The following is a 27,625-nucleotide window of genomic DNA, read 5'->3' as shown; positions in this document are numbered from 1 at the left end:
GATGAAGTCCTACTTCTGTTTTCATTAGGTTCGATTCATTTCCTTAAAAAAAAAAAAAAAAAAAAACTATAAATCTGGATACATTTGTCCATCTCAATCTTCAACATTTAAGAAGTTGACGTTTTGCTAACATTGTATTGATCTAATTTTAAACTGTACAGGAAACTATTTCACTTAAGTTATAGATCTAGATATTCCTCAGGTATCATCGAAGAATTTAGAAAGCGTCTGGAACTGGTGGATCATCTTCGCCATGGAAGAGGAAACTGCAAATCTCCTTCGGAATATAATTCGAGAAGGATCAATTGTAAGTCAAATGTCCATATTTATAATTGTTCTCAAAAACAACAAATGATGTAAATAGCTTGAATTTTCTCAATGAAATGATAATGAAGCTTTCGAATATATTTTGAAGAAGAAAAATCATGTAAAGGCCTTGAGATATTAATGTAACTTCTTTATTTTCAGGTACTGTTAGTAGTCATAAATCCCGGAGAAAATACTTTTAAATTATTTTCTTCACACATTGAACAAAACGGAGACATCAGGTAATATTAATGAAGAATGGAAGGCATAAGTCAAAACAAACGATATTCACATAAACATTTACTTCCACAAAGACTACACTTTGGACTCGACAAACTATCAGTCGAGAATCTATTAATGCAAAAATATCTATGAAAATAAACATATCCTTGATGAAATACAATGAATTGAAAGGTTTTATCTAAGGGAATTTTCTCTAATTTTCCACAGCTATCATTACATATAAAGGGGCGGCTGCCTAATACAACCTCTCCAATACCTTCTATCAAAGGCATCTTCTTCCACCAAACCTCTTCTCTCCATATCATCCTTCATCTAATTCTCTGCCTCCCTCTTTATCTTCTCCCCTAACAGGTTTCTCCTAAGCTCTCCTCACAATTCATCCTCATCAGTACGTGCCTACACCATCTTAGTCGTGACACACTTATCATCTCTGTAATCTTTAATATACCTGCCATTCTTCTTATTTCATCATTTTCCAATCTTGCAAGCGGTTATATTCCCATAATTTTATGTTTTTCAATATTTAACTTAGCCGGTGATTATAATAGCTGCAACTCTGTTGCTCGACAGAAAAACTCTACGGAAAAATTCGCCAGCGATCGCTACACAGGTAGGGGGTGTACTCAACAGCGCCATCTGTCGTTCAGATACCCAGTACTCATTGTAAACAAAGAACTCAATTTTCTCTCTGTCGGGCTACCGGCAAGACCTACTAATTCGCTGTTGCTAACTGGATTTGTTTTCACAACTATTTGGTGAAGTACACTATTCTAGTTTTGAGCTTTCGCTATGCAGGTGTTTCATCTTCATCTTAAATCTTGAACTCGTTTTGGATAGATTTAATTATGGTGACAAAGAGAGTATGGACTCTCTTTCACTTTTAAATGGCCGACCCTTCCCTTAGCGGAAGTGTGTTTAGGCTTTTAGTAATTATATCACGTTATAGATTTTCCTCTATATATTTTATATCTCTCCGCCTTTATTAGGCCTCTTCGATTAACTTTCCATTTTTTATAAACATATAAAAATAAATTTTAATTCTTTGTTTATATAGACCTTCCCTGAGAGTAGGCGGTCCTAACTTGGAAACCGAAGTTAATCAACGTTGAGCCCTTTATATCGTCTTTAGCTTTTAAAGAGCTAAGGATTTAAAACTTTTTAAATGTAATATTTTATGAAAGATTTTCTTTGATAGTCTTCGTACTGTTTTCAAAGATGAACTAACGTTTAGTTTTTTATGCTACGCAGTTGTTGACGTTCAGGACGTTCAACATGCGCTCTATCGTTACGATAGAGAGAGAGTGTATCACGGTTTCACTTTGCAGTAAGAGTAAATCGATTCTGACGTTTTGTTCATTCTTTCTTAGCTTAAATGTTTTAAATTCTAATTTAAAGGAACTTTTTATTTGAAAAACCTTTCAGTTTTTTCCTTTAGTCAAATAACATGTTTTTTTTGACGATATATAATTGGGCTCTTCTCTTAGGTGCGAAATCAAGAGAGAAAGAGAAAGAGAGATAGAGACGGAGGGAGAGAGAGGAGAGAAAACGTTCCGTTCAAGCGGGTAACGTTGTTCTCGTGTTACTCACGTCCCTAGTCGCTGTACGGGGAGGAAGGATAAAACGTTTTTAGGTTTTTATTCTCGTCCCCAGGCTATGTGCGGTGAGAGATTGAAAACGTAGTTATATGAACTAGTGTTTAGTCTCTTTCCCAGCCACTGATTTTTTTTTTTTATCTTAAAATATGTTTTCTGTTTTTTGCTGGTATTATGAGCTTGCATTATACGACTGATTTCGCAATTACTACCTTTTAATGAAGGGTAGAATTGCGTGTTTCAGGTAGAAATAAGTGCAAAACAGAAAATCGAAGTGATAAAGTGATATGCGCAAAGTGTTACAGTGTTGCGTCCGAGGCGCAAAGTGTTACAGTGTTGCGTCCGAGGCGCAAAGTGTTACAGTGTTGCGTCCGAGGGTTCGTCTGTTCGTGCCTGTCGTTCACCTAGTCCGGGACCTCTTACATGCTCCCAAGCCTAGGGGAGAAGTAATGTCAAACGACTTATGGGTTCGAGAGGCCTTGACCAACGAACAGACGTTTTCCCTCTATGGTATCGGGTGTATCTTACCAAGATCTCCCCTACCATAAGACGAGAGAGACGTTGTTTCTCCTCGCCATCCGTAGGCTTTTCGCATAAGAAACCTGTCACAAGGTTTCGAAGCCCTTAAGCGAAAGTCAGTCCTTTCAGGACAGGTCCAGCGTCCTGGTTACAACCATTAGGACAGCTCTGACCCTATGCAGTCATCGGATAACTGCTCGCCGCCTAACAAAAGCGTAACACAGACTCCGAGAGTCTTTTTTTGTAGGCAAAGTGTTGCGGTCACAGACGTTACCCTCGTCTTTTACCACAACCATTTCCGTTGATCCTTAAGGGGTTGTATGGCAAAACATGCAGTATATGCTTGCCTCCCTTATGGAAGACTATTCTGCCGATTAGTCCGTTGAGTCTAGCCGTTTATCTCATCGATATCCTGGCTTTCAGCCAACCTAACGTTCCTTTGTGCTTACTGTTGACGTTGGCGTAGCTTAGTCACGTCAGTCAGGTTGTTTAGAACCACACTCGATGCGGTCTCGTGTGGTTTTTCAGCCGCATTTGGACGTTAGGCCACTGGCTGATGCTCCTGTTGACGTTCAAGACGTTCACTAACAATCGGAGTTGACTTGTTTTGACGCTGTGCGTCAACCTCCGCATTCTAGAGTTGTTTTGACTGCTCAGTCTAGGCAGTCAAAGCAGTCTCGAGTGGACGCTGTGCGTCCTCACGCACCTGTTGTGGTTGACAGTTCAGTTGTTGACAGTTCACAGACTGTCAAGCAGTTACATGACGTTGCGTTCTGGTCCGCTACTAATGCACCAGTGAGAGACTCAGCTTTTATCGGACAAGGTTCCTGTAGATGAGGAAGTTGCTGTTCTCCCTCCTACTGATATTCCCTTGAGGACTCTGTCAGATGGAGAGGAGCCTAAAGCTGCTTAGCCTCCTATGGACTTTAATTAAATCATGATGATTTTTTTTAAGGATCTTCGTCCGGATCTTTTTGTAACTGCTGCTCCTCGTTCGCCTAAACGTCAGAGCTTACGCTAGGCCTAGCTACTTCGAAGCCGTTGTTTTTAAGCTAGTGCTCTCTCGCTCTCCTAGAGAGCGTTACGTTGGCTAGGCGACTGGTTTTTCACCAGGAGGAGTTTGGGGAATACAGCCTTTGCTTTCCCTTCTTTTAAACTGGTTTATAGAGCGAGAGTCTGATATGACACGAGAGAAGTTCTCGGCTTGGGAGTTCATGCCTCTGCCCAGATAGACTTCTCAATTCTGGTAGACTCTCCCTGGCGCCTAGCCAGGAGACGCTCCAAGTTGTTTACAGGTCAACTTCACAGCTGTTGTCGAGCCTTTGAAGTTTTGCTGTACTATTATGTCACGCATAACAAGGCTTTCAGGGATGGTAAACGGTTCCGCCTCAGTCGCTAACCCCGTCTGTTGCCACACCTGCTCCCGTAGACCCTAAATGGGCTTTGCTGCAAGACATGCAGTCCAAGCTTGCGTCCTTGATAGAGGACTTAAATGCGGAGAAGGTTGCTACCGAACCTTCTGGCCAACAACCTTCCAACCGGTCGGTTGTGCGCCCTGTTGACGCTGAGGTAACCTACTCGCGTCTGCCAGTTGAGGTGGTTCCTCCACCGATGCGACCCAGTGTGGGTTGCCAGCCGCACGTTGACGTTAAGCGACGCTCGGAGGTGGTTGTTGACGTTCAGGACGTTCAACAACCAGCAGAGGTGACTTGTTTTGACGCAGTGCGTCAACCTCAGCAACCCGGTAGGGTGTTGACTGCACAACCCAGACGGTCTAGACAGTCTCGGGTTGACGCTGTGCTTCCTCGCGCACCCATGGTTGTTGACAGTTCACAGACTGTGCAGCAGTTCCATGATATTGCGTCCGGCTCCGTCACGCATCCACCAGTGCGACCGGATTCAGCGAGCCAGACGTTGCCCACTCCGTTGCCGTTTCCTCATCAGTTTCGGATGAGGAACCTTCTGATGAGGACGTTGCTGAACAACAAGACGATCAGCCCCCAGCCCTGCTATCCATCCAGAAGATGCTGAAGAAGGAACGCTGCTCAGTCAGGCTGTGGATGAGTCTGGTAGGGACGCTGTCATCCGTGGATCAATTTGTGTCACTAGGAAGACTACACCTCCGTCCTCTTCAATACCACCTAGCTTTTCACTGGAAAAAGGACAAGACGCTAGAAGCGGTCTCGATCCCGGTTTCCGAAAAGATAAAGTCTTGTCTGACTTGGTGAAAGGACAATATCAACCTAAGAGAGGGTCTTCCCCTGGCTGTTCAGACTCCCAACCACGTTCTCTTCTCGGACGCATCGGACGTAGGCTGGGGTGCGACATTAGACGGTCGGGAATGCTCGGGAATATGGAACTCGAGTCAAAGGACAATGCATTTCAACTGCAAGGAGCTACTGGCAGTACGTCTGGCCTGGAAAAGCTTCAGGTCTCTCCTTCAAGGCAAAGTGGTGGAGGTGAACTCACCACCACGGCTTTGGCGTACATCTCCAAGCAAGGAGGGACCTACTCTCTGACGTTGTACGAGATCGCAAGGGACCTCCTCACCTGGTCAAAAGGTCTAAACATATCACTAGTAATGAGGTTCATCCAAGGCAACTTGAATGTCATGGCAGATTGTCTCAGTCGGAAGGGACAAATAATTCCAACAGAATGGACCCTCCACAAGGATGTATGCAAGAGACTTTGGGCCACCTGGGGCCAGCCAACCATAGATCTCTTCGCAACCTCGATGACCAAGAGGCTCCCAATATTTTGCTCACCAATCCCGGACCCAGCAGCAGTTCATATAGATGCCTTTCTCCTAGATTGGTCACATCTAGATCTATATGCATTCCCTCCGTTCAAGATTGTCAACAAGGTACTGCAGAAGTTCGCCTCTCACGAAGGGACAAGGTTGACGCTAGTTGCTCCCCTCTGGCCCGCGAGAGAATGGTTCACCGAGGTACTTCGATGGCTAGTAGACGTTCCCAGAACACTTCCCCTAAGGGTGGACCTTCTACGTCAGCCACACGTAAGAAGGTACACCAAGGCCTCCACGCTCTTCGTCTGACTGCCTTCAGTCTATCGAAAGACTCTCGAGAGCTAGAGGTTTTTCGAAGCGATTGCTAGAGCAAGGAGAACATCCACCCTTAGAGTCTACCAATCGAAGTGGGAAATCTTCCGAAACTGGTGCAAGTCAGTATCCGTATCCTCGACCAGTACCTCTGTAACTCAAATAGCTGACTTCCTCTTATATCTGAGGAAAGAACGATCTCTTTCAGCTCCCACTATCAAGGGTTACAGAAGCATGTTGGCATCAGTCTTCCGTCACAGAGGCTTAGATCTTTCCAACAATAAAGATCTACAGGACCTCCTTAAGTCTTTTGAGACCACGAAGGAGCGTCGTTTGGTTACACCTGGTTGGAATTTAGACGTGGTACTAAGATTCCTTATGTCAGACAGGTTCGAGCCGCTACAATCAGCCTCCCTGAAAGATCTCACCTTAAAGACTCTTTTCCTGGTATGCTTAGCCACAGCTAAAAGAGTCAGTGAGATTCATGCCTTCAGCAAGAACATCGGATTCTCATCTGAAACGGCTACATGTTCTCTACAACTTGGTTTTCTAGCCAAAAACGAGCTGCCTTCTCGACCTTGGCCAAAATCGTTCGATATTCCAAGCTTATCGTATGGTTGGAAATGAACTAGAAAGAGTCTTATGCCCTGTAAGAGCTCTTAAGTTCTATTTAAAACGAACTAAACCTTTACGAGGCCCGTCTGAAGCTTTATGGTGTTCAGTTAAGAAACCATCTTTGCCTATGTCAAAGAATGCTTTATCCTATTTTATCAGACTGTTAATACGAGAAGCTCATTCCCATCTGAATGAGGAAGACCAAGCTTTGCTGAAGGTAAGGACACACGAAGTTAGAGCTGTCGCAACTTCCGTGGCCTTTAAACAAAATAGATCTCTGCGAAGTATAATCGACGCAACCTATTGGAGAAGCAAGTCAGTGTTCGCGTCTTTTTATCTTAAGGATGTCCAGTCTCTTTACGAGAACTGCTACACTCTGGGACCATTCGTAGCAGCGAGTGCAGTAGTGGGTGAGGGCTCAACCACTACAATTCCCTAATTCCATAACCTTTTTAATCTTTCTCTTGAAATGTTTTTATTGTTGTTTTTGGGTTGTCCGGAAGGCTAAGAAGCCTTTCGCATCCTAGTTGATTTGGCGGGGGGTCAAAGTCATTTCTTGAGAAGCGCCTAGATTAGAGGTTTTGATGAGGTCCTGTTGTATGGGTTGCAACCCTTGATACTTCAGATCCTAGGGGTCGCTCAGCATCCTAAGAGGATCGCGAGGCTCCGTAAGGAAGACGTACTTAAAAAGGCAGAGTAATTGTTCAAGTCGACTTCCTTACCAGGTACCTAGTTATTTTGTTTAGTTATTTTGATAACTTCTAAAATGAAATAAAAATTCTTAGCTCATATGATGTAAACATATTTTGCTGGTCTCTACCCACCCCCCTGGGTGTGAATCAGCTATTATAATCACCGGCTAAGTTAAATATTGAAAAATGTTATTTTGATAATAAAATAAATTTTTGAATATACTTACCCGGTGATTATAAATTAAAGGACCCTCCCTTCCTCCCCAATAGAGACACAGTGGACCGAGGAGAAAATTGAGTTCTTTGTTTACAATGAGTACTGGGTATCTGAACGACAGATGGCGCTGTTGAGTACACCCCCTACCTGTGTAGCGATCGCTGGCGAATTTTTCCGTAGAGTTTTTCTGTCGAGCAACAGAGTTGCAGCTATTATAATCACCGGGTAAGTATATTCAAAAATTTATTTTATTATCAAAATAACATATTTCTGTAATACTGTACAGAAAAGAAGTTAAGAGAACTACAGAGAATGAGAGAGAAACTAATATTTTATCAATAGTTTCCTCGAGAGAGAGACATGGAAACTTCTGTCGACGGAGTCGGGAGAAATATTTCCCCAACTAAATGACTTGTATTCGGATTTCGGAGGTCGGAGGCTGACTGTGACGGCCAATAACGACAGCCCATTCTTTGTCATAAAGGAATTCGACAACGGGACCTACTTTGCAGATTCGGGAATCGATGTCAATATCATAGATGCACTTGGAGATACGCTCAATTTTACGTGAGTCTCTCTCTCTCTCTCTCTCTCTCTCTCTCTCTCTCTCTCTCTCTCTCTCACATATTAAAAGTCAATGCTTCTTTCATTGATGAATTTTCAAGATAAATTATATCAAACTTATAGAACCAACCTCGACATTACCATTGATTATTGTAAAAGTAACAATGTAACCATCATCACTTTACCTCTCTTAAGTCATGCTAACATTTGTTCCCAAATATAATGCTTCTTCACTCCAAATTACTCTTAATAGTTTCCGTCTGTGAATTTTGAGGTTTTTCAGTCAGTTTTTGAAATGGTTAACTACCACGATGTATCACACGATAGGTGAGATTTTAAATCCTACTGTTTCCTTTTTTTCTATGAAAGTTCAATGCTTTCTTACACAAAGTTTTCTACAAGTGTCGTGTATGGTTAGTGCCACAAGAAAAAAGTAAACTTGTATTAAAAGAGGAGTGCATTTCAAACTTGAATATCACTATATATATACTGTGTGTATATATATATATATATATATATATATATATATATATATATATATAATGTTATCCTTGGGGGGATGGATGGAGTGAAGGAAGCTCTGGGTGATAGGAGGATAGATGTGAGAGAGGCAAGAGAGCGTGCTAGAAATAGGAATGAATGGCGAGCGATTGTGACGCAGTTCCGGTAGGCCCTGCTGCTTCCTCCGATGCCTTAGATGACCGCGGAGGTAGCAGCAGTAGGGGATTCAGCATTATGAAGCTTCATCTGTGGTGGATAATGTGGGAGGGTGGGCTGTGGCACCCTAGCAGTACCAGCTGAACTCTGTTGAGTCCCTTGTTAGGCTGGGAGGAACGTAGAGAGTAGAGGTCCCCTTTTTTGTTTTGTTTCATTTGTTGATGTCACCTACCCCCCAAAATTGGGGGAAGTGCCTTGGTATATATATATATATATATATACTTGTGTATATATATATATATATATATATATAGATAGATAGATAGATAGATAGATAGATGTGTGTAATCTATCGATTGATATATATATGCAAGTATTGAATGTATAATTATCTACCCACATGAATTTACAGTGTATAAATGCATGTATATAACTTTATAAAATATAATTAATAATCCATCTATAATTTTATTGTATAATTGTATAAAGCTATTATGATTTTTCAATATTTTGTTGTTTATAATTATATGAAATAATTAAATTATATTATCCTCAAAAGGTACAAAGTTATGAAACCAGCAGACGGGAAGTGGGGAGGTCCCCTCCCTGACGGAACAATAACTGGAATGATCGGGGAAGTGGCCAGGAGGAACGCCCACATTGCCATCTGCGAAATCACTGTCACAGGCAAGTAAATCCTGAGTGCAAAGCTGTTTTTATATTTTTGATAATTAACAGCACATTAAATCCCCTAATTATAACTTCCCAGACTGTTACTTTGGTGAATCAATGCACCAGAAGTACTTGAATTTAACTGTACTTGCTATTTCATTGGTTTTTGTCTGATTTGCTCGTCAATGGGCATCATAGTGATGATTTCTGTTGGCATCAGACAGCCGTTGTTTGCTGCAAATTCCTGTGACCCTATCTTTCATTATTATCATTATTCAACAGGTCAGTGTGATTATTATTCAAGTCCTTGTGATCTCAACACTTAATGTTTCAAGTCTATTGTAAAATAGTTCTTGTTGGATTCTAGACCGCATTCATTTGTTTAGCCTGTAGATTGTCTGGGCTGCTTCGTGTCACTTTATAAGATTTCAGAGTTTTGCTTCTGTTACAAGGAAGGAACTGCAACAAAATTTTGAGACCTTTCTCTCTTCTATTTTCAGTCGTGTTTTAATTCTCGTCAATCTTTATGTTTTATCAGAACTTCAAAGCAAATGTTATCTTGGGTCAGATATTGAGTTTTGGTCAGCAAATACATGTAGAATTAGTCATAATTTTAGAAAGTTTTGATATAATGGGTTATTATCATTATGTTAAACATTGTATTTAACAATATTATTATTATCATTATTATTATTATTATTATTATGATTATTATTTAGGTGTTAGAGAGGGCGTGATTGACTTCACGATGCCTTATTACCTAGAAGCCCTGACAATCATCTCCTCGACCCCAGCTGAGAAAAACAGGGCTTTTGCTGTCTTCTCTCCTTTTGGCTATAAGGTGAATTAGTACTACACATATTAACAAGATTTGACTATGATTTTATTTTCACAATTAATTCTTTTTTATTCAAATAATACTATTTTGGGGGGAAAGGCTAATGCTGGTAAGAAGTCTTTGCTTTTCTTGCTATTTTTATTTTCCTTTTAATTTACATCAATTAGTCTTTCGCAGTTACAGTATAATATATATTTTTACATCACATTGTTAGACTAGCATCAAATGATGTTAATCGGAAACTAGCATCTATGGCCAAAAGTAAGACGTTCTGGATTGCATTAATATTTGTATGTAATTTTGAATCACGCTTAACCCTCATAATGCCTTGTTGCCTTATTTGGACCAAATTTGGATCTGCATATTATCTTTTATATGTAACTTAGATTAAACCTTTGTCTTTAGAAGATTTTTTTTATTTGTGGATCAGATTTAGGTTTATATAATGTACCACATCTGATTCTAAATATTGACGTTTCTATCTAATTTATTTCAGGTCTGGATTTGCATAGCCCTGTCGACTTTGATCATTGGCCCCGTGCTGACGCTCGAAAGTTTCTTCATGAAGAAATATATGAAGAGAGATGACGTGGACACCAACCTCGAAAACTTCTCCTTCAACATGTTTCGGAGTCTGGTCGTTCAGACAAACCGGGTCCAAGCACGTTATTGGCCTCACAGGTTCACCTTCGTCTTCTGGTATCTCTTCTGTTTGAACATACTCGGTAAGAGAGTTCTTGGGGTTTTCATCCAGGGGATAAGGAAAACTTTAAGAGATTTTTATTTTGGATAGGCAGGCCAACCGCTTCCAAAACTAAAATCCACAATACTGGAAATAGAATAAATGTCCGGTACTGAAATAAACTGTCAAAACAAACTATGGTACTTAACATTGGTAAAGGTGTAGTAGCAACGTCAGTCATGTTGAATTAACGACAATCACTTGCAAAAAAACACTGAGCAAAACACTTATAGACTTTGCGGGCAAGTCCAAAACAGAAGGATGACCTGGAGAGCGCGAGTAGTAGGTGTTGGTGGGTAGCCCAACTGTATTCTCTAGGGCTTGCCACGGCCCTCCCCTTTGATGAAGGGATTATCTAAATGGAAGACAGCCTGTGAATAGTGGTTTTCACGCGCCCTTGTTAAATGCACGACACCAACAAGGTGATCGCGCGAGGGTAGTAACCTCTGCATTCCATGCTTTTATCTTTCTCTAGTATATTTGGAAGATTTATATTAGAAAAGTGTAAAGAAGGACCCTTTTCACCGGCCGTCACAGATCGACCCAGAAATATGTATATGTATGTATGTATATATTATATATACATATGATACACATACAACATATATTTATGTATGTGTGTTTGTTTATACATATACACATACAATGCTTATGTATGTATATATATATATATATATATATATATACACACACACCATATTTCCCGTGTCATGAGATGCACCTTTTCCCTGAAAAATGCCCACAAAAATCACCCTACGTCTTAACACTAAGATAAAGTTGTACAGGCGTGTTTGACAACCCTGAAACATCTCGGTATAGACATACAAACACTTGCACGCACCAAACATAAATATAAGCCTACAATTATCTTTCATAATATATATAATAAATAGATTCATTTTTAATGCACTTTCTCTCATTAGTGAAGGCAACAAATTTTTTTTTGTTTTGGTGGAGAGCTGATGACTCGCCAAGCCATCTACATGCAAAGATGTCAACTAATGTTATCCAAGTAGACGATGCTAGGATGTGTTATTATTTATGCAGTATTTATCTATTTTCACATATTTTATGGATATTTTGTAATAAAGCAGTATTTTGATAAATACCTTGTTGTAAAGGTTCTAAAATTATACAGATAGTTGTTGGTGAACAGAAAATTGAAAAAACCTCTCGCTGCAAGTTGGGTGCAGTGTTACCAAGTTACCTGTAAACCAAGCAGACCTTGAGTCACGCAAAGAGAAATAAATATTCCACCTTGTGAAATTTCTAGTGAATTCTTTATTTGATCGATAACTAATATTGCATGAAATGTGTACATGAGGAGTATAGGAAATATTACTGGAATTTTACTTCTTTACCAAAATTTGGTTTGGAGCATTTGACAACACTGCTTTCATGTAAATGAATTCTATTATTATTATTATTATTATTATTATTATTATTTGCTAAGCTACAACCCTAATTGGAAAAGCACGATGCTATAAGCCCAGGGGCTCCAACAGGGATAATAGCTCAGTGAGAAAAGGAAACTAAGAAAAATTAAATAAATATCTCCTGTATAAACTATAAAAAACTTTAACAAAACAAAGAGGAAATGAATTAAGATAAGATAGTGTGCCCGAGTGCACCCTCAAGCAAGAGAACTCTAACCCAAGACAGTGGAAGACCATGGTACAGAGGCTATGGCACTACCCAAGATTAGAGAACAGTGGTTTGATTTTGGATTGTCCTTCTCCTAGAAGAGCTCCTTGCCATAGCCAAAGAGTCTCTTCTACCCTTACAAAGAAGAAAAAGGCCACTGAACAATTACAATGCAGTAAGAAGAATTGTTTGGTAATCTTAGTGTTGTCAGGTATATGAGGCAGAGGAGAGTATGTAAAGAATAGGCCAGACTATTTGGTGTGTGTGTGTGTGTGTGTGTAGGCAAAAGGAAAATGAACTGTAACCAGAGAGAAGGATCCAATGTACTACTGTCTGGCCAGTCAAAAGACCCCATAACTCTCTAGCGGTAGTATCTCAACGGGTGGCTGGTGCCCAGGCCAACCTACTACCTTGAAAACATTGTTACACTAGAAGCAACTACGACTGGTTTAGTATTTTTTTATATGAATATATAATAAAATTGGGATAACAGGTGTACAGCTAATTAATATTAGCTAGGATTTCCCGACTAGGAATTGCTGCTACGATAGGTTGTAAAATCCTCAATTTTTTTTTCCCCAAAAAATTACTTAGCTAAATACAGGGTGCGTCTTACCACTTATAGTGTCTTCTGACTCAGGAAATACGGTGTGTATATATATACAGTATATATATATATATATATATATATATTTGTGTGTGTATGTATGTATGTATGTATGTATGATATATATATATATATATATATATATATATATGTATATATATAATTATATATATATATGATATATAATATATATACAGTGATACCTCGGTACTCGACCATAATCCGTTCGAGATCCGTGTTCGACCTCCGATTTGTTCGAGTACCGAATTTTTTTTCCCCATAAGAAATAATGGTATATATTCTATTCCGTTCCCAAGCACTCGAACAGGCCCAAAATATTAATAAAACGTGTACCTAAACAACAATAATTATCTAAATGTGTATGAAATTGGTCAGAAAATCCTATAAAACAATTTTAAACCATTTACTGTACTAAAATAAAACAATTTTAAACCATTTTCTGTACTGTAGTGAACATACCTTTGAGCAGCGGTTCGATGGCATACAGGGATGGATGTGGAGAGGATGGAAGGGGGAGGTTACTGCTTGGAAGGAGAGTCCCCTTCCATGATGTGGCGGGGTAGTTCTCCTTCAGGAGTTGTTTCTCTCTCCAATGAAAGGGTGGGCAGATCTATTTCAGGGGTTTCTTCTCTTCTTTGTCTCTTCTTTGGAGGAGAAACAGGCTTTGATGTAGCAGCTTTCTTTTCTTTTGTGAAAAACTGGTCTATTGTTAATTGTTTCTTCCTCCTCTGCAGTATTCTTCGAAAATGATACATGACACTATCATTAAACATATGCACTGCCCGGTTTGCTACTGCAATTTCTGGGTGGTATTTTTCAGCAAAAGCCTGCACATCTGCCCACTTGGAACAAATTTCATTGATGAGAGAACTTGGAACATCCTCCCTTACCTCATCCTCTTCTGAAGATTCCTGCTCCACAATCAGATCCTGCTGCTGTTGTTGTTGCAGGTGCAACAATTCCTCCACAGTCAACTCGGTAGAATGGCTTTCTACAAGCTCATCAATATCATCCTTGTCGACCTCAAGCCCCAAACTCCTGCCCATGACAACAATTTCCTCAACGACATCAGTGTCATCAGAAATTACAGGGGTAGCAGTGCTTGGACCCGCCTCTGGTTGGAAACCTTCAAACTCCCTCTCTGTGACACATGATGGCCACAGCTTACGCCAGGCAGAGTTCAATGTCCTATAGGTCACACCTCGCCAAGCTTGGTCAATCATGTTAACAGAGTTGAGGATGCTGAAGTGTTCCTTCCAGAATTCCTTTAGGGTCAACTTCGTGTCACTGGTCACTTCAAAACACTTTCTGAAAAGGGCCTTGGTATAGAGTTTTTTGAAGTTTGAAATGACCTGTTGGTCCATGGGCTGGAGTATGGGAGTAGTATTGGGGGGCAAGAATTTGATTTTGATAAAGCTGTATTCTTCTTTCAAGTCATCCTCGAGACCTGGAGGATGTGCAGGAGCATTGTCCATAACCAGAAGACATTTCATTGGCAAGCTCTTTTCAATGAGGTAAGCCTTAACCTGGGGGGCAAACACTTCGTTTATCCACTCAGTAAAGAATTGTCTTGTGACCCAAGATTTAGTGTTCGAGCGCCACATAACTGGTAGTGCACTTTTACAAATATTATTTCGTTTGAACACCCGGGGGTTGTCCGAGTGGTACACTAACAAGGGTTTGATCTTGCAATCGCCACTTGCATTTGCACACAGCAACAATGTTAGCCTATCTTTCATTGGCTTGTGACCTGGCATCTTCGTCTCGTCCTTGGTAATGTACGTATTGGCTGGCATTTTCTTCCAAAATAACCCAGTCTCATCACAATTAAAGACTTGTTGTGCGATCAAATTTTGTTCATTTATGTACCGATCGAATTCCCCCACGTATTTATCGGCTGCAATTTGATCCGAACTAGCTGCCTCCCCATGCCTAGTAACACGATGAATACCTGTTCTATTACGAAACTTTTCAAACCAACCCCTGCTCGCTTTAAATGTAAATGAATCACTTTCACTGGTACTCGGACTTTTCTTCACTAATTCTTCATAGATATGCAACGCTTTTTCACAAATGAACGCTTCACTAACACTTTCCCCGGCCAACTGTTTTTCTTTAATAAATATTAAAAGCAACTTTTCCATCTCCTCAATCACTTGTGGCCTTTGCTTAGTTACCGCCGTAACTCCCGTTGCAACATTCGCCTTCTTAATCATTTCTTTATGCTTTAAAAACGTAGAAATGGTCGACTTCGCCATTCCGTATTCTACCGCTAAATCGGACACTCGTACACCATTCTCATATTTCGCTATAATTTCCTTCTTCAACTCGATCGTTGTTCGCACTGTTTTCCTCTTCTCCTTCCCCTTAACACTCATTACTTTCTTGGGACTCATTATGAAAGCTAAAAAAGCAATTAAAAGCACTGAAAATCACTAAATCACAACGAATGCTGATCGCGCGTTGTCTGAGTGACGCTCTCGAGAGAACTGATGCTTCCCGAACAAGCGAGAGTGGCCGAGATGGCGCGATCATCACAAAGCCCATGCGGTCGTCACGTGTTCGGCTGGTCGAGTACCGAATTTTTGGTCGAGCACCGCAGCAAAAATTTCTCGAAAATTTTGGTCGAACTCCGAATTGTTCGAGTATAGAGTCGTTCGACTACCGAGGTATCACTATATATATATATAATATATATATATATATATATATATATATATATATATATATATATATATCTTATATATATATCTTATATATATATATATCTTATATATATATATATCTTATATATATATATATATATATATATATATATATATATATATATATATATATATATATATATATATATATTTAATGTGTGTATGCAAATATGTGCTATTATATATAACTATATATGTGTATTTATATGTATATGGATATATATGTATACACATGCATATATATGTGTATATATGAATACAAGAATATCTGTATATATATATATATATATATATATATATATATATATATATATATATATATATATATATATATATATGTATGTATGTATGTATGTATGTATGTATGTATATATAAACACAGTATTTGATTGTGGGCACATTACTGAATGCATAAGTGCGAAGTGTGTAGCATTTCGCACCTACGCATTGTCATTGTCATTAGTTACCTGTTACACAGACAAGTCAGCTTCTATACTTTAATTTTTAACTTTCATAGCCTGTCTAATATATCAAGCATCTTTTTTAATTGGCAATTCTTATTTCCTTGATTCTGTTAGTGCTTCTAAATTTTATTAATTCTCAACATCTGGTAAAATGTGTATACAGTAATGCCTTTGGACGTTTTGCACTTCTTCCATATTCATATAAAATAAAAACCTGTAAACATCGATAACTAAAATAAAGAAAAAAAATTCAAACATTCATATTTAATGGTTGAACAGGTGGTACATAATTTCTTCAATGTTAAATGAAGTGGTAATTAACCCTAACAGCACCAAATTAATTAACTTAAAGGAACTTGAGCTAAAGGTTAAAATCTTTGCATGGTAATTATATTTTTGTTAAAGACACTAGAACCAAGTTATAAGTGTATATGAAATATAAAGGCCACAAATCCAATGAGTTAATATGACAGAAATAGAAAGTTAGAAGTTATTGAATTAAAAAACTAATAATTTCCATAGAAAAGGAAGGATAATTTCCATCCATATTTCATTAGTGCTAGAATATTTAAGGTAGCAAAGTTCACTTTTCTCAATAAAAAAAAATGCTATTGAGAGAGAGAGAGAGAGAGAGAGAGAGAGAGAGAGAGAGAGAGAGAGAGAGAGAGAGAGAGAGAGAGAAAACTTTATTCTGCCAACTGATGAATTATAACTGATATTTTAATATGCTTGGCCTCCAATTACAGTAATCTATTCCGGAACATTAACGGCTGTACTGGTGACACCGGCTTTCGAGAAACCTATCGACGACCTAACTGATTTACCACAAGCTATTGGCAACGGCTTCACTCTAGGCATTGTTGGAGAAACCAGCTTCGAGTATCTTTTCAAGGTACGACATACAATATATCTTTCTTTTTTTCCAAATATTACCTGTTAACATTGTAGATAACTGTTTGTTCTGTTGCTGGAATACAAACCACGCTTTTTAATAGGGGTATTACTTTCGGCGTAGCTGAAATGTCGAGCCATTAAAATTTAGCGAGGGTTAAATACCAATATCGCTAGTTAGCAAGGGTAGGGGAGGGTAGCTTGCTACCGCCTGCCCCTCACACACCTGTGATTGAGCTCACTTTGCTTTCGGCTCGGATGGTGAACGGACGTTGCCGCTCTTCATCCTTGCCGTATATTGGCAGCCATTAATGACTTTTGCTTTTTCTTTTCTCTTAGTTGTGTTTGTGAAGTTTACTTCTGCGACTATGCGCTCCTGCCCTGGACTCTCCGGCCGCCCTTGTGGTACATTTATGTCGGCGGTGGAGACAGATCCTCACACCCTTTGTCCTATATGCAGAGGTCAACGGTGTGATAGTGTAAATAAGTGTACTGAGTGTAGGGAGTGGTCTTCCTCCCAGTGGAAGAGGTTTAGACGACGGCGGAAGAAGTCCAAGCGAGATATTTCTTCTTCGAAGGTTCCTTCGAAAGGAGGAAAACCCAAGGCCTCTTCTTCTGTCTCCTGACCCTCCTCCGAAGCTCCTACTCGTTCGGCCTCTTACGAGAGACCGTCGAATAGTAGCGTAGACCATGTTAATGTCGGCCAACCCCCTGACCTCGGTCCCCTAGAGATGGTGTTGCTTCCCCTAGCGTAGCGGCCCCACCTCTCCCCCCCAGATGAGGCCTTGTCACTAACCCCTTTGTTGCAGATTTGGTCTTCCTTGGGGTTCACGGGTCCGTCCTCCAAGGAAGCTTTGCTGCAGTTCATTATTATTATTATTATTATTATTATTACTATCCAAGCTACAACCCTAGTTGGAAAAGCAAGATGCTATAAGCCCAGGGGCTCCAACAGGGAAAAATAGCTCAGTGAGGAAAGGAAACAAGGAAATAAATAAATGAAGAGAACAAATTAACAATAAATCATTCTAAAATAAGAAACAACGTCAAAACAGACATGTCATATAATAAACTATCAACAACATCAAAAACAAATATGTCATAAATAAACTATAAAAAGACTATGTCTGCCTGGTCAACATAAAAGCATTTGCTCCAACTTTGAACTTTTGAAGTTCTACTGATTCAACCACCCGATTAGGAAGATCATTCCACAACTTGGTCACAGCTGGAATAAAACTTCTAGAGTACTGCGTAGTATTGAGCCTCGTGATGGAGAAGGCCTGGCTATTAGAATTAACTGCCTGCCTAGTATTACGAACAGGATAGAATTGTCCAGGGAGATCTGAATGTAAAGGATGGTCAGAGTTGTCAAAAATCTTATGCAACATACATAATGAACTAATTGAACAACGGTGCCAGAGATTAATATCTAGATCAGGAATAAGAAATTTAATAGACCGTAAGTTTCTGTCCAACAAATTAAGATGAGAATCAGCAGCTGAACACCAGACAGGAGAACAATACTCAAAACAAGGTAGAATGAAAGAATTAAAACACTTCTTCAGAATAGATTGATCACCGAAAATCTTGAAAGACTTTCTCAATAAGCCTATTTTTTGTGAAATTGAAGAAGACACAGACCTTATATGTTTCTCAAAAGTAAATTTACTGTCGAGAATCACACCTAAAATTTTGAAAGAGTTATACATATTTAAAGAAACATTATCAATACTGAGATCCGGATGTTGAGGAACCACCGTCCTTGACCTACTTACAATCATACTTTGAGTTTTGTTAGGATTCAACTTCATACCCCATAATTTGCACCATGCACTAATTCTAGCTAAATCTCTATTAAGGGATTCACCAACCCTAGATCTACATTCAGGGGATGGAATTGATGCATAGAGAGTAGCATCATCTGCATATGCAACAAGCTTGTTTTCTAGGCCAAACCACATGTCATGTGTATATAGTATGAAAAGTAATGGGCCAAGAACACTACCCTGTGGAACACCAGATATCACATTCCTATAATCACTATGGTGCCCATCAACAACAACTCTTTGAGATCTATTACTTAAAAAATCAATAATAATGCTAAGAAACGACCCACCCACTCCCAACTGTTTCAGTTTGAAAACAAGGGCCTCATGATTAACACGGTCAAAGGCAGCATTAAAATCAAGGCCAATCATACGAACTTCCTGACCACAATCAAGGGATTTCTGTACAGCATTGGAGATTGTAAGAAGGGCATCACATGCTCCAAGGCCTTTACGAAAACCAAATTGCAAACTAGGGAGTAGATGATTACCTTCAGCAAACCTATTAAGACGTTTTGCCAGAAGACGTTCAAAAACTTTAGATAATATGGGAGTTATGGAAATTGGGCGGTAATCAGTGGGACTTGAGCTACCACAAACACATTTACATAGAGGAGTAACATTGCCAATTCTCCAACTAGTGCTAAAAGCTCCTCTTCTTGCTAACTTGCGCAAAATAACAGATAACTTTGGAGCTAAGAAATCTGCTGTCTTTTTAAAAAACAAAGGAAAAATACCATTTGGGTCTACACCTCCATAAGCATCAAGGTCCACCAACAGAGCTTTAATCTCACGAGATCGAAAAGCTAAACTAGTTAGTTTAGCCTCAGGAAAACAGGAATGAGGAAGTTCAAGTTTTTCATTACTCTGTTTACTGTCAAAAACATCAGCCAAAAGGGTTGCCTTTTCCTTTGGACAGTGAGTGACTGAGCCATCTGGTTTAAGTAAAGGAGGAACTGTTGCATCTACACCAAAGAGTGCAGATTTAAGGGTAGACCACCATTTATGTTCCTGAGTTGTACCAGAAAGTGTTTCTTTTATGGTTAAATTGTACTCCTTTTCAGTTGAGGCATAAACTCTCTGAGCAAAAGCTCGAAGCTGAGTATAGTTGTTCCAGGTCAAATCTGATCTGTTACCCTTCCAAAGTTGATAGGCCTCCTGCTTCTCCAAAAAAGCACGTCTACAATCATTATTGAACCACGGTTTGTCCTTCACTCGGTACCTTAGCACACGAGAAGGGTCGCCTATCAATTATGTTGACTAGATTCTCATTCAAAGGGACAACAGGATCTACACTATTATATAATTGTGACCAATTCAAGCACAAAAGATCATGTAAAATCCCATTCCAGTCTGCTTGGGATTTCATATAAATTTTACAAGAATATGATATATCAGGGACAGGCTGCTCAGTCTTCACTAATAATGAAATCAAGGCATGATCAGATGTCCCGACTGGAGAACCAACCTTACCAGTTATAACGCCAGGGGAGTCAGTGTATACAAGGTCCAAGCAATTACCAGACCTGTGAGTAGCTTCATTTATGATTTGCTCACAGCCTGATTCAGAGGCAAAGTCTAAAGCTCTTAAGCCATGCCGATCGGTAGGAGAGATAGAACTTAACCACTCCCTATAGTGAGCATTAAAATCACCAACAAAGACAAAAGAAGCCTTTCTATCATCTTCTTGTATCTTAGCCATAATGGTAAGAAGACAATCGAAGATAGAATCATCCATGTCTGGATTCCGGTAGATCGAACATAAATAAAAGTTGTTATGCCTGCCACAAACTTTTATTACCTGAATCTCATGACATCCACATTGATAGCAGGACTTATGAGAAGCAGGGTACTCGGTCCTAATATACACCGCCATTCCCCTGGCCCTAGGGATGGCATCACGTTTCAACATTATTGGCTTCTTGAAACCAGTTATAAGGAGCTCAGATGAGTGCCTCATATTAGAAACCAAAGTTTCTGAGCACAAAAGAATATCATACTGTCTGGACGCAACTGTAAGGTCTTGGATATTAGCATGAAGACCACGAATATTGCAATACAGAAGACGACACTGACGAAATCTAGGACGTACTGGTCCCGGATTTCGCTCAATGTCTCCAGACAGCATAAGAATTAATAGAAATAAAAAAAGAGACATCATACTTAAAAACTAGATTAACAAGAATTATAACAAAAACAATACGTACAGAATTATAAACAAAGAGATTGATGATACCCATAGACTATAGTAAAATGTCGGAAAAACTGGTCAACATGGAGGAGCCGATACACCATGCAAGGCTAAATACCCTCCAGGATAGCCACTTCAACTGAAGGGAGGACAGTAAGGATGGTTTTGAGAAGAAAAAGAATCAGAAAAAGGAAAAGACAACCTCTTGATAAACCACCAGGCATCCATGGCCCTTCTATTAAGCCTGCCCAACACACCATTTCAAAAAAACAAGAGGAAGAAAAAAAAATAAGATAGAATAGTGTGCCTGAGTGTACCCTCAAGCAAGAGAACTCCAACCCAAGACAGTGGAAGACCATGGTACAGAGGCTATGGCACTACCCAAGACTAGAGAACAGTGGTTTAATATTGGAGTGTCCTTCTCCTAGAAGAGCTGCTTACCACAGCTAAAGAGTCTCTTCTACCCTTACCAAGAGGAAAGTACACTGAACAAATTGCAGTACAGTAATTAACCCCTTGGGTGAAGAAGTGTTAAGTATCTCATTGTTGTCAGGTGTATGAGGAAAGACGAGAATATGTAAAGAATAGGCCAAACTATTCTGTGTAAGTGTAGGCAAAGAAAAAATAAGCCGTGACCAGAGAGAGGGATCCAATGCATTACTGTCTGGCCAGTCAAAGGATCCAATACCTCTCTAGTGGTAGTATCTCAACGGGCGGCTGGTGCCCTGGCCAACCTACTACCTAATGGGTGCTTCTGTTCAGCATTCATCGTTGCCGTCAGAAGTAGATCCTCTGACCCTCGTCGACGTAGTATCAGAGGTGTCACACTTAATGACATCCGACTACTCTGCCCCTCCAGACTCTCCAGCGGTTGCTGCCGACTTAGTTTCCCCCGTTCCTGAACATCCTTCGAGGGGGAAACTAAGTCCGTCTGTCTCTCCTGTGAGTGTTTCGCCCCCTTGGGGGAGATCACTCATAGAGACTCCTCTTCGGAGGACTGCTGCGGCGCATGGTCAGCTTGCTGATCCAACGGCCCCCAGAGGGCGCCTTCGTCAGAAAGCTCGCTCTCCACTTCGCCTTAGAGGTCTCGCTTCACCATCGGTGAAGAAGCGCCTCTTTGGTTTGTCTGCTTCGTCGTCGCAGCCATCCCCTGCAGAGGAGCCTCCGCTGCAGTCATCAGACCCTCGACCATCGACTGTCACTGCTCCTGCTACTAGTCTTGTGACTTCGGTCCTGGACCTCTCTGCGAATTGTTTGCGATCCCCATCGGTGGATGCTCGCCCTTACAAAGGGTACATCTCAGTTCCTTACCATCCACCCTTCAGACCTGCCAACCTTCCATCACCGTTCCTGTCGCTGGTAAAGCCTCTTGAGGCTCTACCAAAGTGCGCAGCCACGTGCCATTGCCCTGCAGCTTGCCAACCTACAGGACATCAGCGTTCACCAGCAGCTCGTCAGACGGCGTGTTAGCACTCTACAGCGCTTCGGCGTGCCCCTTCACCTGCTCGCCCTCATAGATGGCAGCAACATCATGCGCCTGCGCGTCAATGCTCTCCTGCGTGCTCTGTGCCCACGCGCCACGTTCGCCTGAGAACCCTGCGCTCAAGCGCCCATGGTCGCCCACGCACCCACGATCTCCTGCGCGTCAGAGCTCTCCTGCACGTCAGCTATCTTCTGCGCACCCTGCGCCTACGCGCCCGCGCCAGCGCTCTCCTGCGCGCCAACACTCACCTGCTCGCCATCACTCTCCTGCGCGCCAATTATCTCCTGCGCGCCAGCCTGCACGCCAATTTGTCTCCTGTGCACCAGCGCACTCCCGCGCGCCAGTACTCACCTGCACATCAAGTTCCTGCGCCCCAACACTCACTGACGCGCCATCAATCTCTTGCGCGCACGCGCCATCAAACTGCAGGTGAAACAACACGCACAGTCCAGTGCTCGCCTTCGCACCAGCGCTCTCCTAGACATCTGTGCTCTCCTGCGCACCAGATCTCTCCCGCGCGCACGTGCCCCCACTCGCTTGCACGCCAATTTTCACCTGCGCACGCTCGCCAATACTCTCCTATGCGCCTGCGCACCAATATTTTCCTGTGCGCGCCAATATTCTCCTCATTCCCCTCCCCGCAAACGCATTCCAGCGCGCCTTGCGAAAGAAGGGAAACAGGCACCAGCAGAGGGGTTCAGGATCCCTAAATTGCCTTCTAAGGCGGACCCACCTATTATGGTGACTCCTCGTAGGGAACCTTCGGTCCCTTTCCCTTCAGGAGATCTGTCTGACAGTGCATCAGTCAGTCAGCAGCCTTGGTTCAGTGCCCCAGTCAGAGCTGTAACACAGGCATTCAAGCCTGTCCTGTCCGGCCGCTCGTCAGAGCAGCCTATAGCTCTAGACTCACGACATGGAACCATGGCTTCCTCTACCCCTTTGAAGAAGAAAAGAGAGAGTTTCCGACGCGGTCACTTCCCTGAGGGTGAAGCTGACTCCGTGCAGACCATCAAGGCTAATCCCTCCAGTATCTCCCCAGGGATACTCTCCCTTCCTGTCTGATGAAGACCATCCTTCACCAAGGGAATCGCGTGAGGATAGGCACTCCTCAATCCCACCGTTGGAGGAAACCTCCCTTCATGCGGAGAGTTCCCCTCAGTCAGAGATCAGGAGGGACACAACACTCAGGCCTTCGATGTTAGTCTTACCTCCTTCCTCGGAAGGAGTCCAAAGACTCCAAGACACTGCCAAAGTCCTCCACTAGGACTACTAGAATGGAGACAGCCAGCCACTCGAGGAATGTCCGCGACTTCCCCCAAGAAGAGCTCTTGGGGACAGAAGGAGACTTCGCTGCGAGTCCAACATCAGGAGGAGAGCAACTAGAGTCAGAACATGCATTCTGGCAGGTTCTGACTCTAATGAGGGTTCTCAACGGGTTTTTCGACCTAGAGATACTCCCTCGAGAGGGCAAGGACACGGTCTTAGATCGCGTCTTCGGCACTCAGAAACCCTCAAAGACCAGTGCAGCCCTGTCCTGGTCTCAGGGGTTGAAGAGTACCAGGGACAAGATCGCCCAACAGCTCTCCGAGTTTGCCTCCTCCAACCGTGCCGGCTCTACGAAAAAGCTCCTCCTACCTCCTAGTGTACAGCAGAGGAGGTACTTTGAGATCCTGGAGGAGCCCAGTCCAGGTCTTCCACTTCACCACTCTCTGAAAGAGCTAACCAGGGCAGTCCCTCTTGAGAGAGACTCTAGCCGGCAGGTGTCGTTCTCGGCGGCCGAAGTCCTTAACCAGGAAAAGGTCACTAAGTATGCGATGCAAGCTACTTTGGGGCTGGACATCTGGTTAGGGACCTTGGGTATCCTCGTACGATCTGAGGATTTCTCCAAGGAGCGTACCAGGAAGACAATGGAGACCTTCCTCCTCTCAGGCACTCACACGATCGAGTTTCTTGCCCACCAAGTTTCGAACTTGTGGGCAAACACTATCTTGAAACGTTGAGATGCAGTGTCTGAGAGGTTCCACCAACAGGTCCCCAGCGTTGAGATAAATAGGCTCAGACATTCCTCCCTAGAGGGGGCCCACCTGTTTGAGCCTAAGGACGTGGAACTTGCTGCTGAGAGGTGGAGGCAGTCTCATTGAGACTCCCTCCTCCATAGGGCTTTGACATCCAAGCTCTATAAACCTGCAGCACCTCAGCAGTCCCGTCCAACCAAGACCGTGACGATAAAACCAACAGCGAAGACAACAGTGTCTAATAAGCCCTTTCCTGTCAAGGAAAGGAAAGGCAAAAAGTTCTCCAGGGGAGGAAAGAATCCTAGAGGCAGCGGCCGAGGCCGCAAACGGTAGGATAGGCACTCCCCCTGCATTTCCACCAGTGGGGGGATGCCTCAAAGTTGCTCAGACATGTGGAAGCAACTCGGGGCCGATTCCTGGACAACCTCCGTGATTCGTCTAGGATATCACATCCCGTTCATAACATCTCTCCCTCCCCTGACTAGGAATCCAGTGTCAATAGACTCCCTTGCCATGGGATCAGCAAGGAAGCAGGCCCTTCGGGCAGAAGTCCAGACCTTGTTGAAGAAGGGCGCTCTCCAAGAGGTCCTTGGCAGGTCCCCAGGCTTCTTCAGTCGACTCTTTCTTGTAAGAAAGGCGTCTGGAGGCTGGAGACCAGTCGTCTACCTCTCAGCTCTGAACAAGTTTGTCAAACAAACTCCGTTCAGCATGGAGACGACAGACACGGTCAGACTAGTGGTAAGACCTCAGGGCTTCATGTGTGCACTGGACCTAAAGGACGCGTACTTCCAGATCCCAGTTCACCCTTCTTCAACACCGAGACAAACTTCTGAGACTGCCAAGATCTGGGGATCATGGTAAATCATCTCGAAAGTCATCCCTGCTTCCTACACAGCGACTGGTATACATAGGCATGATTATAGACACCAATCTCCACAAAGCCTTCCCATCAGACGACAGGATAACAAGGCTGAGAAAGGTTGCAAGACCTTTTCTCAGATGAGAAGAACTTCCAGCCCAAACGTGGTTACGTCTCCTCGGTCACCTTTCATCGCTGGCCCGTCTAGTTCTCAATAGTCTCAATAGTCCTGGTGGTATCAGACTCTCGATTCCCCGGACATCCGGATCCCCATGGCATCAGCGGAACTGACGGACCCTCAGTGGTGGGTGGCAGACGAGAACCTACGAAAGGGAGTGGATCTTCTCGTCCTCCCTCCGGATTTGATGCTGTTCTCAGATGCTTCAAAAAAAGGGTGGGGTGCCCACGTGCTGCACCACACGACCTCAGGCCTCTGGTCAGAGTCAGAAGAGTACCTCCACATAAATCTCCTAGAGATGAAGGCCGTTTTTCTGGCCGTTCAACAGTTCCAACAGTTCCTGGTGGGCCACTCAGTGGTGATGATGAGCGACAACACCACAGTAGTGGCTTACATCAACAAGAAAGGAGGTACTTTTTCGCAGCATCTATCCCATCTAGCAGTAGAGATACTAAAATGGGCCGAAATCCACTCGATACCACTATCGGCACGCTTCATTCTGGGCAAAAGGAATGTGCTCACTGACAACCTTAGCAGAGCATCTCAGATAGTGAGTACCGAGTGGTCTTTGGATCATCTAGTAGCCAACAAAGTCCTGACTTTGTGGGCTTCTCCGACTGTGGACCTCTTCGCAACAGCCCTGAACTTCATGCTCCCGCTGTGCTGTTCCCCAGTCCCAGACCCCAAGGCTCTCTGGCAAGATGCATTCCAACAACGGTGGGACAATATCGACGTTTACGCCTTTCCTCCATTCTGTCTGATGAGGAGGGTACTCAACAAGGCCAGAACATCGGTCAATCTTTCAATGACCCTCATAGCTCTGCTATGGCATCACGCAGAATGGTTTCCGGACCTTCTGCAGCTCCTAACGGAGCCTCCAAGAGAACTCCCTTCACGACACAATCTACTCAAACAACCACATGCCAACATATTCCACAAAGCCGTAGCTTCGCTACGACTTCACACCTGGAGACTATCCAGCAACTCCTCTCTAAGAGAGGATTTTTGCAACAAGTTGCGACTAGGGTGTCTAGATACCTGCGTAAATCATCAGCAGCTGTCTACCAGGCAAAGTGGAAAGTCTTCGGTGGTTGGTGTCGTGGGAGGGGCCTCTCTCCTCTCGATGCCACTATTCCAGCAATAGCGGAGTTCCTCATGTATTTACGTGAAGAAATGCGCCTGTCAGTCTTGGCAGTAAAATGCTATTGCTCAGCCTTAAGGCTCGCCTTTAGACTGAAAGGAATGAACATTTCTTCATCGCTAGAACTTTATTTACTCATACGGAGTTATGAACTTACCTGTCCTCAGTCAGAAGTGAGACCTCCCCATGGAACATGGTTCGAGTTCTCAGGTCTCTTAAGAGACCTCCCTATGAACCATTACGCCAGGCAACTGATCGCCACCTGACTTGGAAGACGGTGTTCCTGCTAGCTTTGGCTTCGGCCAAATGAACCAGTGAACTTCATGGTCTCTCATACTACATCGCCCATTCAAGGGGATGGGGAGAGGTAACGTTTAGCTTCGTCCCTGATTTTATTGCTAGGATTCAGAACCCGGGAGTAGCGGATCCACAATTCGACTCCTTCCTGGATTTCTTGTCTCCGTTCTGTAACAGATGACCCAAACCATCTCTTACTATGCCCAGTGAGGAGTTTGAGGCTGTATCTTAAGAAAGCAGCCGCAGCCTGTCCCCGTGTGCCTTCAATATTGGTCTGCACTGGAAGGACCAAGAGGAGTGTCAGCAAGAACACCATCTCAGCATAGATTTGCAAGGTCATAGACCATTCATTGAATCCAGACCCTCCTCCTTCAAGTCGCCCCAGAGCTCATGATGTCAGGGCCGTAGCTACGTCCCTGGCATTCAAGAGAAACTTCTCAGTGACGCAGGTTTTGCAGGCTGGGGTGTGGAATCGTCAGACCACTTTCACATCCCACTACCTGCAAGACGTGACCCACAAGAGACTGGATACGTTCTCTATTGGTCCTATGGTGGCTGCACAACAGCTGGTTTAAAACCTCAAGC

General features: G+C 42.5%; 1 protein-coding gene across 1 annotated transcript in view; it reads left to right on the top strand.

Annotated features, from left to right (window-relative positions):
• LOC137641599 (probable glutamate receptor) overlaps nucleotides 1–27,625 on the top strand; it is a 144,824-nt gene that overhangs the window by 1,864 nt on the left and 115,335 nt on the right. The window contains exons 3-9 of the mRNA XM_068374316.1: nucleotides 203–307; nucleotides 469–548; nucleotides 7,585–7,809; nucleotides 9,023–9,150; nucleotides 9,855–9,976; nucleotides 10,470–10,698; nucleotides 16,903–17,048. Coding sequence (XP_068230417.1) covers nucleotides 203–307; nucleotides 469–548; nucleotides 7,585–7,809; nucleotides 9,023–9,150; nucleotides 9,855–9,976; nucleotides 10,470–10,698; nucleotides 16,903–17,048 — 1,035 coding nt within the window. The remainder of the gene's footprint in view (nucleotides 1–202; nucleotides 308–468; nucleotides 549–7,584; nucleotides 7,810–9,022; nucleotides 9,151–9,854; nucleotides 9,977–10,469; nucleotides 10,699–16,902; nucleotides 17,049–27,625) is intronic.

This window comes from Palaemon carinicauda, chromosome 5, assembly GCF_036898095.1.
Source record: "Palaemon carinicauda isolate YSFRI2023 chromosome 5, ASM3689809v2, whole genome shotgun sequence".
Taxonomy (NCBI): Eukaryota; Metazoa; Arthropoda; class Malacostraca; order Decapoda; family Palaemonidae; genus Palaemon; species Palaemon carinicauda.
The sequence above is the reverse complement of the archived record's forward strand: the minus strand, read 5'-3'. Positions and strand labels throughout refer to the sequence as shown.